General features: G+C 46.3%; 1 protein-coding gene across 6 annotated transcripts in view; it reads right to left on the minus strand.

Moving 5' to 3' along the window:
* LOC147436096 (calcium-transporting ATPase 8, plasma membrane-type-like) overlaps positions 1-13,953 on the minus strand; it is a 245,024-nt gene that overhangs the window by 94,779 nt on the left and 136,292 nt on the right. For all 6 annotated transcript variants that reach the window (XR_015185155.1, XM_086488995.1, XM_086488992.1 and 3 more), the window contains 3 exons: positions 1,249-1,332; positions 1,099-1,152; positions 716-778 (listed from right to left, as the gene is read on the minus strand). Coding sequence is in view for 5 of the 6 variants with exons in the window: in XM_086488995.1 (XP_086345121.1) it covers positions 716-778; positions 1,099-1,152; positions 1,249-1,332 (201 nt within the window). In the remaining variant the exon portion in view is untranslated. The remainder of the gene's footprint in view (positions 1-715; positions 779-1,098; positions 1,153-1,248; positions 1,333-13,953) is intronic.

Raw genomic sequence — 13,953 nt, forward strand, 5'->3', positions numbered from 1 at the left:
TATGTCTTTGCACAGACGAACCAGTGATTCGAATACAATTTAAAATCTTTTGAATATGTATATAAACACTTCCATGTACTGCAACATGGAAGTCTCTTACGATATGCCTCCACTAAAAAACCTTAATATCGTTGAAAATGCAAAAAGCAAGCTACTAGGACTCAGGACTACGTCGAGGAGTCATATTCTCGACTTGCTTAGAGCACTTACATCAGCAGGGATTTCCCAGAGTTAAATCAAACAGAAGGATGGGAGATTTGAAAGTACACTTTAAAGGGGCATGTTAGTTAAAAAACAGTTTATGAGCGATGTGGTCCTGTTGCTACTCCTCTGTCGGCTGTAAATGATCCTGAGTTGGGTTGATGGGATGTTTATTTGAAAGGAGAAATCTCTGGTCTTCCTTATAGCAAGAAACATCTTATTATATCCCACAACACAGACAAAGGGATACCAGTTCAAAGAAAGAGAGAGAAGAAAGTTATATTGCACATTCTCAAAAGCAAAAATGCCTTAGGAAGCCAAAAGCTACAATGCAGTTTGTCTGATGAGTTGCATCTGTGGGTACAGAACACAAAAATGAGACTTTTCAGGAGCAGACTTTGGAAGCTTGTGTAATGCATCAAAAACATTTGGTCTTATCTCTTCTTGGGATTAGCTAAAGAAAAAAAAATTAGAAACTGAAATCAAGCAAGAGGGTTAAGAGTTTAAAGCTCACCTTCGTAGCCCAATTTAAACAGGCCACTTCAGTTGGGCTGCCTGAAACTTCTAGCACACCTTCCTAGAAAATCAAATCATATCATGAAATCTTCAAAAAATTGAGCATCAAGTCGATAAAAATTTCTAGTATTTAAGGAATAAGATAAGTTTGTGAAAAGGAAACTACAAAAAATTAAGGATCCAGGTCTGCATAGTCATCAGTGCCATTATTATCCCTTAAGCTTATTGCATATCCCCTATCCCACAACATGATTGTAAGCCAAGAGCTCCACCTTAGCATTTGTACCAAACTATGTTTCATGTAATCAGTACACAACTCTAATAGCAGTGAAATTATGTGAAAACCTTAATACAATCTGCACTAAGGGCAACAAGGAATACCTCAGAAATCCCAACATGGCCATTTGTATTGAGACAAATACTTGCAAAAAGTTTCTGCCAAAGCACACCATGAGAACTTGCACAAGAGAGGAAATACAATAGCTCAAGATCATAAATAAATAAAAGTTAAATTGACTTGAAAAACAATACCTCCTCTACCATCTTTTTTATTTCCTTGTCCATCTCAGTTGAAATCCGAAGCTTTCCGCAGACCCAAGAGCTTACTACTGTCATCTGCACAAGTACGACCAAATATCTATAGATGACATGATTTGGCTTTCGATCTTGCAATAGAGATTCAACGTATTTGATATCATCATATAATAAGGAAGTTACAGATCATGGAAAGAGCTCAATGGCATATGAATAGCTGTAAGGAAAGATTGTATGTACACGGCTATAAGTCACTTCTGCCTGACAAGGCTGTGTATGTTGGTTGTCTCACAACAATCAGAAAAACGGGGACAGTGCACTTCTGCGCTCTCCAAATTTCGTACCTCTCGTTGCATGTTCCTGATTCACTTTGGGAGTGGGGTGCTATTCTCTCGGGATGTGTCCCAGACAAATGACAAGAAGTTCATGCAACACTCAAAGAAGCCATGAGACAAGTAGACACTGAGCAAAAACACAAAAATAGAGAAAGTAGACCACAATAGACTATAGTAGATCATAATACCAGAATTGAATCTTCTCCAATAGGATTGATCTGCGGCTCGCTGCTGCTGCCCGCGCCCCCCCCCTTTCGCCATCACGCCCGTCCCCCCTGCCCTCGCGCACTCCTCCTCGCGCTGCCCATCCTGCCCGCCGCCAACAAGCTCAGCCTCGCCCGCTGCCATACTCGCTACCCAGCCCGTTTCAGCCCCCGCCGCTGCGCCACCCCCCCCCCCCGTCACGTTGCCCCCGCCGCTGCCCTCTTCCCAGCGAGCCCACAGCCAACTGCCCGTTGTCCGCCCCGCGCCTGCACTCTGCCTTTAGCCCTCTCCATCTCCCTCTCCCTTCTTGCTCGACGGGCTTCGCCAACACCATCGACGTGCTCAGTCCAGCAGAAGTCTCCCCTTTCGTCGACGCTCCTTCGCTTCCTCTTCATAGCAGCAGACAAAGATGAGGCTCATGCTCCACCACAAAGGGACTCCAATGAAGCCCCCTCGCCCGACCCCACTGAGCCCACCATTCGACTTGCTCTCACAGACAGAGCAAGCGAGCCTAGCAGCAGAGGTAGAACGCTTGCAAGCGACTTCCGTCATCTGCAAGATTCTCGGCACCAGACCTAGCAGAAGAGAGCTGCGTGATCTTCTCCAGGCCCGCCTTCTCGCAGAGGTGGGCAAGATCTTGGACGTTCAGTTTCTCGGACGAGGCTACTATTAGATCGAGTTTGAGACCTCCGAGATGGCGTCCAAGGTCATTTCCATGAGTTCCTTGACCATCCGAGCAGTTCGAGCCCACTTTCGACAATGGAGACACGGTTTTGACCCAACTTCAGATGTTCTAGTAGAGGAGGCAGACCTACCCATCTCCATTTGCTTTCCTGATTTCAGGAGGGAGTACCTACCACTTTTGTCCAGGATAGGCTTAGCGATTGGGACTGTCCTAAAGACACCTCGCACGGCAGCCTCAGTAGCTGCCAAGGCGGCCGGCATTCCCTCGGTACGCGTTCTGGTTAGGGACACCCACACTCTCCCGAAGGTCATCTTACTTCCTCGGGTGAGTGGGGGTTGGTTCCGACAGAGCGTGGAGTATTCAGGCCTCCCGAATCAGTGCTTCATTTGTCAATAGATGGGCCATCTTGCGAAGCCCTGTCCACGGACGAGACTCGGATCTACACCACAAGCCCAGTCCCAGGCATCAAAGGCTGGTCAACAGCAGCAGGCAGAGCCACAGAGTACACAGGCAGAGCCACCCTTCGAGCCTGGGGCTCAAGCTGAGGAGGGCTGGCAGCAGGTTCGTGGTCGACGTTGGCAGGGGCCACCGTGCCAGCCTGGCACTCAGAGTGGTTCTTAGGCTCCAGCCCAGCAGCAGTGGGTTCCCACGGGGAACCGATTTGACCCTCTTCAGCAGGACGAGGTCCCTGCTCCAGCCTCCACCTCAGCCTCACCCTCGCCAACCCCCCCGAGTCCCCCCCCCTGCTTCCGCTCCCCTCCCTCCCCCTCCTCCCTCTGTCTCTACACCTCGCCCTCCTTCCTCTGCCGATCTCCCTCGCCGCCCCTCGCCCCCTCCTCCCCCACCTCCTCCCACTCCAATCCCACAGCCGTTCCAGGGGGTAGGGCCTTCTTTAGCTACTAGGAGATCTCTTGGCACCGCCTTTGCCACGAGTCGTTTGCAAGAGAGGAACAGCCTTTCTTGCGACCTCTTCAGGTGCAGACGTCTCCTTTTGCAGCAGTTCCTCATGGTCTAATGAGCTTCGACATTCGTTTTCGTTGGGATTTCTTTGCCTACGACTTTACATGGTTTCTCGGCGACCCCTCACCAGACCTTGAGACAGCCTGCTTCAGAGTTCATGCAATGTTCCTTGCAGCTAGGGGGATAGAGGCCTTGGACTCAGCGGTTGGCTTCTCTTTTTCCCTCTGCGGTAGGGACCAGGCTGAGTGGACTTTAGACTCACTGTTGGAGTGGCTGCAGACACAAGCCCTTGAGTTCTCACATCACATGGGAGACCTAGGAGTTACAAACTTGCTTCAGACTCTTTGGCCATTCGCCAAGTTTGTTGTGACACCTCCAAACGCAGCAGGATGTAGACACATTGTGGTTCACTTTTTTGCTGACACGCAGAGCCCGCCATGCTATGTACACATGCATGAGGACTCCTGGACAGAGCAAGTTTCATTACGCACGGCTCGTTCTACTTGGGCTTGGGCTGGACACTCTCTGCAGTCACGCCTATCTCGAGGACGCTCGGATGCGGATTACTCCCCATCCAAGCCTGCCTCGAAGATAGCACGGTTAGCTGCTGCGGCAGCATCAATTCTCTCTCACTCCCCGTGAGGATCGTCTCATGGAATGTACAGGGACTAGGTGGGCCCCAGTTTCAGTGTCAGAGGGGCCGACTGCGTCAGGATCTTCAGCGATGCCTCGTGGGAGGAGAGATTGACCTTCTTATGTTACAGGAGCATCACCTGTGTGAGAGCCTGATCAGACGTTGTGGTCAGCTTTTGCGTAGACGGTATGAGACTTTTTGGTCAGTTGCTTTTGGACCTGGAGGCATCCAGGGCGGGGTATGTATGACTATTGCGGATTCTTTGCAGTAGGCCATTGTGGGCAGAGGGATTATTGTGCCAGGCAGGGCTCAGTGGATCACTATGCAGGTTCAGGGTTGTCTTGTGGGCTTCCTGAACATCTATGCACCCAATGTGGCGAGTGCACGTGCAGAGTTTTGGTCTCAGATTGTTGAGTCTCAGCCGCAGACAGAGCAATGGTGCATAGGGGGTGACTTCAACATGTTGGAGGAACCCTCAAACAGGATTGGTGGTAGCCATACTACTGTGCATGGAGTTGAGCTAGCAGCTTGGGAGAGGTTTTGTATGACTCTGCGGGCTACAGATGTGTGGCAGCATTCTAGTTTTTTGAGGCTCCCAAACAGCCTTGCCTTCTCTCGTTCGGACCGCAGAGTGGGAGGTGTGAATCTATCTCGGATAGATCGCTTCTACACTAGTGACCACTTCTGTGACTTGGGTGCGATAGTTGGCATTCTGGCAGGGACTTCCTTTTCGGACCACGCTCCAATGATCCTTACAATGACTGATTGACACGAGGACGTGGCAGCTGTTAACTATGTCACGAGGACATGGCAACTTCTAACCTTAGTTGTTGGTTTCTTTCCAATGATTTTTGTTTTATTTTCTGAGACCCTCTTTTTGAAGTAGCAAATGGTCCGACATTGTATGGCCAATGTGAACGGTGGTTTCACCCGCAGACGGGAAGTGGTCAGCGCTGGAATTCGTATAGTAAGAGGATGTCTAAGCTCAGTGCAAGATCATGTAGGTCCCCCCCGTCGCACTTAGCAGATTGGTGGATACTAGGAAGTGAACTCAATAAAGGCATAAAGTCAAGGTGGGACTACCAACAGAAAGTTTCCGACAGTTGGGCCACATTGCACTTTTGGATGCGGTGCCAATGAGGATAGGCGGTCAGAAGACCAGTGGGAGCCAAACGGAAGCATCTCCTTAAATTTAGGAAACTGCTATTTTGCGCCACGAAATGTGTTCGCCTCATTAGTTTCAGAATGACAAGGGGAAAATTTTATTACTCTGCTGCAAAGTCAACTGATGCACCAGTTGAAAGATTTTTAAGCGGGAAGCCCAATGTGGAAAAATTGCATGTATGAGTGCCCAGTGGCACTTTTTGGCCAATTTACTAAGTTTGGAAGAACAGAACTCGTAATGACTTTTTGGCGCAGTTTTGGAGCCTGATAACTCTGATTTTCAGCCATTTTTCTCCATTTTTGAGCTTCCCATGACTTTACCTAGGAACAAGGAGCTTATTTTCAGCATTGGAAGGCATCAGATGCATGTTTGCAGGGCTGTTTTGCTGCGTTTTCAGCGATACGCAGGTTTTGGCAGCCATGGAAATCTTCCCTTTTCTGCATTTATTTGTTCACAAATGCATTACAGTTCAAGCGCAGAAGAGGGGGCGCTCGATTTATGCTAGGGGGATGCTTCATTGAGAACCGGTCACAGGTTAAGAGCTATGGAATGCTTTCTTTCCCTCTTATGTACAGTGTGGTGCTAGGAGTGATGCCCTGCACACTACACATTGCTCTCTCTCTCTCGTACGTGCAATTGTGTGATGCCCCAAAAGAGGGCTCTTCATTTGACTGATGTACAGCTGTGTGGGTTCATGCTTTTGTGCTGAGCCAAGAGTCTCCTTGAGCAGGAACAGGGGTGGCTAGCTGCTACTCCAAAGCAAGCACCGGTGAGGGTCATAACCTCACCGTACAGGTGAGAAATCAACGCTGTGTATGCACTGTAAATTGACTGTTTTTCAACCATACGGACGCCAGAATCCTTGGGAATCGTGTCCCACTGGCAGAGGACAACTAGGGGACTGTTTGGGGCTGAAAACAAAGCGAAAACCAGTAAATACAGCGTGCTGAATTAAATGATTTTGGGTAGAAATCAAAGGGTATACGTCAGTGGAAGTGAGTTCTAGTAGGGAATTGATTTCGCGCAAGTTTTGGGGTTGTTATGCTGCCGCAATTTGGCCAAATCAGGTAGTATCTAGCGGGATACAGGTAAAGGATTCCTAGAACTCTACTTTGTAATTTACCCTCTCAAAGTATAAAGAAATACCGAAAGGGGCGCCAATTCTGGGGCCTACACGTTGTCGCCGTCTGCTCGGGGCATTCTAGCTTCCGAGCCGTGTGTGTACTTAAGTGTTAATTCCCGTCACAGGGTTTTTTTTCAACGTTCTCTCTGTGTGTGTCTAAAGTAAAGAATTTCGGGTGAAAGCCAAAGCCTACCGCCCCACGGCCGGTTTCATGGTTCCATTGCAGGGATATCAATCACTTTTTCCCTCAAGAAGTGAGCCTTGGTTGTTTTGGGTAAAGACACAGAGTGCACGCTTGCAGGATTACACTATGGCCGACAAAGGGAAGGGCATTATGGAAGAGGGTTCCTCTTCAAAGGACAAACAGGAAATCCCTATGGTCTTTGAGATTGGCGAGAGCTCACGGCCATGTCAGTCTGTACCTCCTGTTAATGTGAATGTCCCTCCAATAGTACAAGGCTTTATGACTGGGCAACTTGAGGATGATGCGTTCACGACTCAGTTAGTTGCCGCGGTAAATGTCTTTTTGCAACTGGTGCAGAATCCAAGGTTTATGAAGTTCTTGCAAGCGCCGCCAGTGCAACAGCAAAATAGCCAACCTACACTGCGTACGGAGCTTGTTGAGGCTCAAGCCCAAGTACTTCATGCGGCGCAGTAGAAAGAGATTATGGGCCAGGTTGAGGAGTTATTAGAGAAGGGGCTGATTCAACCTAGTTCTTCACCCCAGTGCTCCTAGTGCAAAAGAAGGATGGCTCATGGCACATGTGTATTGATTACCGTGCGTTGAATAAGAATACCATCAAGAATAGGTTTCCTATTCCTCGAATTGATGATATTCTCGATCGTTTAGAGGGGGCTGCAATTTTCAGCAGGATAGACCTTAAGAGTGGGTACCATCAGATTCATATAAGGCCAGAGGATGTGCACAAGACTACGTTTAGAACGACATTTGGTCTTTATGAGTTTCTAGTGATGCCGTTTGGGTTAACAAATGCTCCTGCCACGTTCAACAAAATGATGGACAGGATTTTTCGCTCGCATCAACAATTTGTTGGGACGTTCTTCGATGACATGATAGTCTATTCAAAGAATGAATAGGAACATAGGCGTCACTTGACCATTGTGTTCAAAGAGCTGCACAGTTCACAGGCTACTTGTCAATCCTAAGAAAAGTGAATTCTTCCTGGAAGAGATTCACTTTCTTGGCCACATAGTCTCAAAGGATGGTGTCAAAATGGATCCTGCAAAGGTCGAAGCTATTAGGACATGGCCAAAATTGAAGACTGTGCACGATGTTAGAAGCTTCTTGGGATTGTGTTCCTACTATAGAAGGTTTATCAGGAATTTTGCAGAGATAGCATCACCTCTTCACGCTTTGCAAAAGAAAGAGGTCACTTTCAGATGGACCCAAAAAGAGATTTCAGCTTTTAGTCTCTTAAAGGAAAAGTTGACTTCACATCCAGTAATTGTTTTGCCAGATCTCAGGAAGTCATTTGTGGTCCATTGTGACGAGTGCGGTAGTAGCATCGGACCAGTGCTAATGCAAGATGGCCGGGTAGTAGCTTATGAAAGCCGAATATTGCAAGGGCCAGAGAAGACTATGCAAGTCTATGAGAAAGAGCTCTTGGCCGTGATTCATGTGCTTTCTAGCTGGAAGAACTACCTTTTAGGTGCTGATTTTGTTGTCCAAACAGATCATCAGACCTTGCGATACTTCTTGACACAGTCAAAGTTATCCGAAAAGCATATGCGATGGGCAAACATTCTTTCTATGTTCCACTTCCAGATTATGTATGTGGAAGGCAAAAAGAATGTTGTGGCTGATGCGTTATCAAGGAAGCCACAAATTTTTGCAAGGATCTTTGAACAGTTGCAAGAGGGGCAACATCATGAGCACTACCTCCTCAGAGATGGTTTAATGATGATGCATGGCAGACTTTGTGTCACAAGGCCACTGGGACATAAGGTCATGGAAGAGAGTCATGTCCCACTATATGCAGGGCATTGTGGTATTGATGCGACAGTTAAAGCGGTAGAGACATTCTTCTATTGTCCTACCTTGAGGAGAGATGTGGATGCCTTTGTGCGAGCATGCATAATTTGCCAAAAGATCAACTTTCACAAGCAAAAGGCACCAGGGCTCTTACAACCACTGCCGATTCCGGATAAGCCATGGAAAAGCATTGCTATGGACTTTAACTTTGATCTTCCAAGAACGCCAATAGGGAATGATGGTATATGGACCATTATCAGCACGTTCAGCAAGCAGGCCCATTTTATCCCTATCAGGAAGAAGATAAAATCTGATCAGATGCCACGCTTGTTTATGTACAATGTGTTTAAGTACCATGGTATTCCACAATCAATTATCAGTGATCGTGATCCTCGTATGACCAGTTTGTTCTGGAGAGGATTGTTTGAGAACATGGGCACTACGCTCAAGTTCTCGTCTTCATTTCATCCACAAACTGATGGACAATCAGAAGAGGCTAATGTCTTAGATCTGCTGAAATACTATGTGTCAGATAATAAGGGCAAGTGGGAACAGTATTTGCCTATGCTTGAGTATGCGTACAATAATATGGTGCATTCGTCTACTGGCAAAGCACCATTTGAGATTGTTGAAGGCGGCAAAAAGGTTCCTCCCATTTTGCATACAAAGGACAAGATCTTTGAGGCAGATAGATATGTTGAGAACATGGATGAGATGTATAAGAAAATTAAAGTTGCCTTGGAGAAGACTCAGGCGAAACAGAAAAAGATTGCTGATCGTCACCGTCGTGAATTGCTGTTATCACCGGGTGATTGGGTTCTGTTAAGGTTCGAAAAGGCAAGATTAAAGAAAATAAAGAGCAAGAAACGGCTATTTCCTAAGCTCAGTATGCATTACTATGGGCCTTTTCAAGTGCTTGTTGACAAGATTAGCGATGTGGCTTACAGGCTAAAATTGCCTGATGCGTGGCAGATTCATAATGGATTTCACGTAAGTCTTCTAAGACCCTTCGTGGGTGATGTGCCAGAAGATATGCTAGATGAGGATCAGCCAAAAGTTGAGGAACTTGATGAGATCCTAGTACTTGAGCAAGTTTTGGCACATAAGGATAGAAAAGTTAAAGGACAGGTTGCAAGACGTTATTTGGTGAAGTTCAAGAACTATCCGCCTATGGATGCAAAGTGGATGAAAGAGCATGAATTGTCAGAGTCACCAAATGTATTGCAATTTTACCTTGAAGCCATTGGGTTACAACCTACTTATGCCCCAACCCCACGTGTGCAAAGGAGGGGTAATGATAGAGCTAGCACATCAAATGTACATATGAATTCAATGTAATAGATAGAAATGACAAAAGGATGAAGGTCTCATTAAGTCATTTTTATCTATGTGTACGACCTTTCTTGCGAATACATGCGATGATAAAAGAGTGTTCATAGCACAAGATCATCAGTGGTGTGTATTTATGGTATGCAATCAAGGACGTTTGCAATTTCAAGAGGGGGGTATGTCACGAGGATGTAGCAACTGTTAACTATGTCACGAGGATGTGGCAACTGCTAACCTTAGTTGTTGGTTTCTTTCCAATAATTTTTGTTTTATTTTCTAAGACCCTCTTTTTGAAGTAGCAAATGGTCCGACATTGTATGGCCAATGTAAACGGTAGTTTCACCCGCAGACGTGAAGTGGTCGGCACTGGAATTGGCATAGTAAGAGGATGTCTAGGCTCAATGCAAGATCATGTAGGTCCCCCCGTCGCACTTAGCAGATTGGTGGATACTAGGAAGTGAACTCAATAAAGGCATAAAGTCAAGGTGGGACTACCAACAAAAAGTACTCGACAGTTGGGCCACATTGCACTTTTGGATGCGGTCCCAATGAGGATAGATGGTCAAAAGACCAGTGGGAGCCCAACGGAAGCATCTCCTAGAATTTAGGGAATTGCTATTTTGCGCCACGAAATCTGTTCGCATCATTAGCTTCAGAATGACAAGGGGAACATTTTATTACTCTACTGCAAAGTCAGCTGATGCACCACTTAAGAGATTTTTGAGCGGGAAGCCCAATGCGGGAAAATTGCATGTATGAGTGCCAAAAGGCACTTTTTGGCCAATTTGCCATGTTTGAGTACTCGTAGCTGACTTTTGGAGAAATTTTGGAGGCTGATAACTCTGATTTTCAGCCATTTCTCTCCATTTTTGAGCTTCCCATGAGTTTACCTAGGACCAAGGAGCTTATTTTCAGCATTGGAAGGCATCAGATGCGTGTTTACATGGCTGTTTTGCTGCGTTTTCAGCGATACGCAGGTTTTGGCAGCCATGGAAATCTTCCCCTTTTTGCATCTATTTGTTCACAGATGCATTACAGGTCAAGCGCAAAAGAGGGGGCGCTCGATTTATGCTAGGGGGATGCTTCATTGAGAACCGGTCACAGGTTAAGAGCTATGGAGTGCTTTCTTTTCCTCTTATGTACAGTGTGGTGCTAGGAGTGATGCCCTGCACACTACACACTGCTCTCTCTCTCCCCTACGTGCAGTTATGTGATGCCCCATAAGAGGGCTCTTCATTTGATTGATGTACAGTTGTGTGGGTTCATGCTTTTGTGCTGAGGCAAGAGCCTCCTTGAGCAGGAACAGAGGTAGCTAGATGCTGGTCCAAATCAGACACCGGAGTCAGTGGAAGTGAGTTCTAGCAGGGGAATTGGTTTCGCGCAAGTTTTGGGGCTGTTATGCTGCCAAAATTTGGCCAAATCAGGTAGTATCTAGAGGGATAGGTAAAGGATTCCCAATACTCTACTTTGTAATTTACCCTCTCAAAGTATAAAGAAATACCGAAGGGGCGCCAATTTTGGGACCTAGAGGTTGTCGGCGTCTGCTGGGAGCATTCTAGCTTCCGAGCCGTGTGTGTACTTAAGTGTTAATTCCCGTTGCACGTTCTCTCTGTGTGTGTCTAAAGTAAAGAATTTCGGGTGAAAGCCAAAGCCTACCGCCCCACGGGCCGGTCTCACTAATAGACAGAGGAGGGGAAGCACGATTCTCTACGTCCCAGAGAGGGTCCTGCTGGACTGAGCGCTTAGAGAGCGAGTGGAGGCTCTTTGGACAGAGAGCTTAGATATGCAGGACTCTCCTGCTAACAGAGTGGCCTCAGGACTTGCTCAGCTTAGTCAACTCTTTCTCCAGGAGTCTTCGGCTCGCCATGGAATGAGCAAGTTCCTGCTTCGAAGAAGTCCAAACACCCGCAGGAAGCATAACCCGCTTGATTGCTTGTATGACCATTATGGTAGGTCACACATTGACCAGACTGTACGCATCCATTCTTGAACAAAAATTGAGTAGATGGGCACATAATGAGGGCATAAGGGCAACAGGACAAGCTGGATTCAAGAGGGGTTATTCCACTTTAGATCATATTCTTACGCTCAGAGCCATTATTGAGGAAGGAAGAGCAAGCGGGAGAAGGATGTATTGTTGCTTTGTGGATTTTCGGAAAGCTTTTGATACAGTACCAAGGGCCAGATTGATGCGCAGGGTGCAAGAGTTAGGGGTCCCAAAGAGATTATTTGGGGGATCATGACCTTATACGGGTCAGTAACTGGTTATGTACGTACTCCAGAAGGGGATTCCGACATTGTTCATTCCACCGTTGGAGTAAACGAGGGATGCCCACTGTCCCCTACTTTATTTGGTATGTACATAGATGAGGTATCAGATTACATTGATAGAGAGGGTGACAGAGGTGCTCAACTTGCAGGGTCATGGATCCCTTTGTTGTTGCATGCAGATGATATTGTATTGATAGCAAAATCACCAGATAGAATGCAGAGGCAGCTAGATGCATTACATAAATTTGCGGAGGACAGTGGACTGTCAATAAACTTGGGTAAAACCAAAGTTATGGTGTTTAACACCACACCGCAGTGGGTTAGGAGATCGGCACCTACATTTGCATATGGCGAAGATACAGTAGAGTACACAGATGCATACACATACCTTAGTGTGGTATTTGCAGGACCGAAGTTTACTCTTAAGAAAGCAGCGGATGCTAGATTATCCACAGCCTCTGCGGACTTCGGAGGGTTGGAGAGGATGTGTTCACAAGTGCAGTTTCAGGAACCACGAACAAAACTTTGGCTCTTTCGTACTGTGGTGGCTTCAGCTATGCTTTATGGGGTCCAAATTTGGCGACCATCTGTGCATCAGGATAATTGCAAGTCAATGGAGAGACCTTTGGTATCTATGATTTCCCGAATGATTAGAGACAAGGCCTCTGTACCCCACGCGATTACCCGAGCGGAAATAGCTGCCCCTCCGATAGAACTTGAAGCTCTTACCAGATCAGTGTCCTTTATACATGGTTTGTGGGATACAAATAATTGCCGATATACTAGACTGGCCCTCGAATCCTCTCGACAATTAGCAATGAAAGGGGATACATCATGCTGGTATGCGCAACTGTCCTCATGGTTTCAGAGACACGGGTTCAATATGGAAAGATTACCCCCCTTCCAATACTCTTCTGAGGCTCCATCACTGGCAATTACACGAACGGAGATTAATAAAATCATCCGTCAGGATCTTATACAGTTGGATACTAAGAGGACATGGGGAGACCCTACACAAGAATTGGGCACGAAGATGGCCGACTACAAAGAAAACTTCCTACAGCTATCTGAAGATGGATTTGTGATTCGCCCGAGCTACATGGATACCCACCTGTCTCATGGTTTGAGATGTGCTATTGGTCAGATTCGTACATCCTCACACCAGTTGGAAATTGAATTTGGCAGATTTAGGGGAATCCCACCTGAGAGTAGAATTTTCAAGTTATGCAGAATGGAGCCGGAGACAGAATTACACTACATATGCCACTGCACCGTATACTATGAGATACGTGGGCGTTTCCATTGCCTATTTAAAGAAGGCTTTGGACCTCTAGATAGAGTCATGCAATACCAAGATCAAAGATGCTTAGGCTTGTACCTACTGGAACTACATCGCAGGGATAATCTAATGAGAAGACAAAGAGCACTACAGCCTCAGAGGCAGATCATAGATTTCTTCAGATCGAGAGAAGCAGGAGTGGAAGGAGAAGCAAGAGGCCAGCAGCCAGCACAAAGAAGTGCCCACATTCATACCAAAGGCACCCTCATTGACAGGGCGATTGAGCTTAGGAAATCGAGACGACCACGACCGAGATGCAGAAGCACACTTCACCGGAGGAGACTACAACAAAGGATTAGAAGCATTCTAGCCAGACACCCAGAATGCTCCTAAGAAGTTTACCTAATACTTTGTATTTAGTTTTTCACATTTATTTTCACACTTTCACACTTTTCACACTTAGTACTTTAGTACTATGGTACCCAGACATTGTAACAACTTCACCACTTTTCTATCAGTTTGGTCTCATAGGTCATTCTGGCCTTTTGAAGACGTTGATATAACATTTAATTTCATTTCATTTCTCTCTCTCTCTCTCTCTTTTTTTTTTTTAAAAATTCAGGGCTGTTTATTACTGAGTACAAAACAATCCCAGCGGATGCCAAAATAGCCTATCACGCGGGGTGTACAAGCTGAATGAAAGAAGGAGAGCAACTATAGTGAC

The sequence above is a fragment of the Adiantum capillus-veneris genome, chromosome 18, assembly GCF_014529385.1.
Source record: "Adiantum capillus-veneris isolate H3 chromosome 18, ASM1452938v2, whole genome shotgun sequence".
In the NCBI taxonomy this organism is placed as follows: Eukaryota; Viridiplantae; Streptophyta; class Polypodiopsida; order Polypodiales; family Pteridaceae; genus Adiantum; species Adiantum capillus-veneris.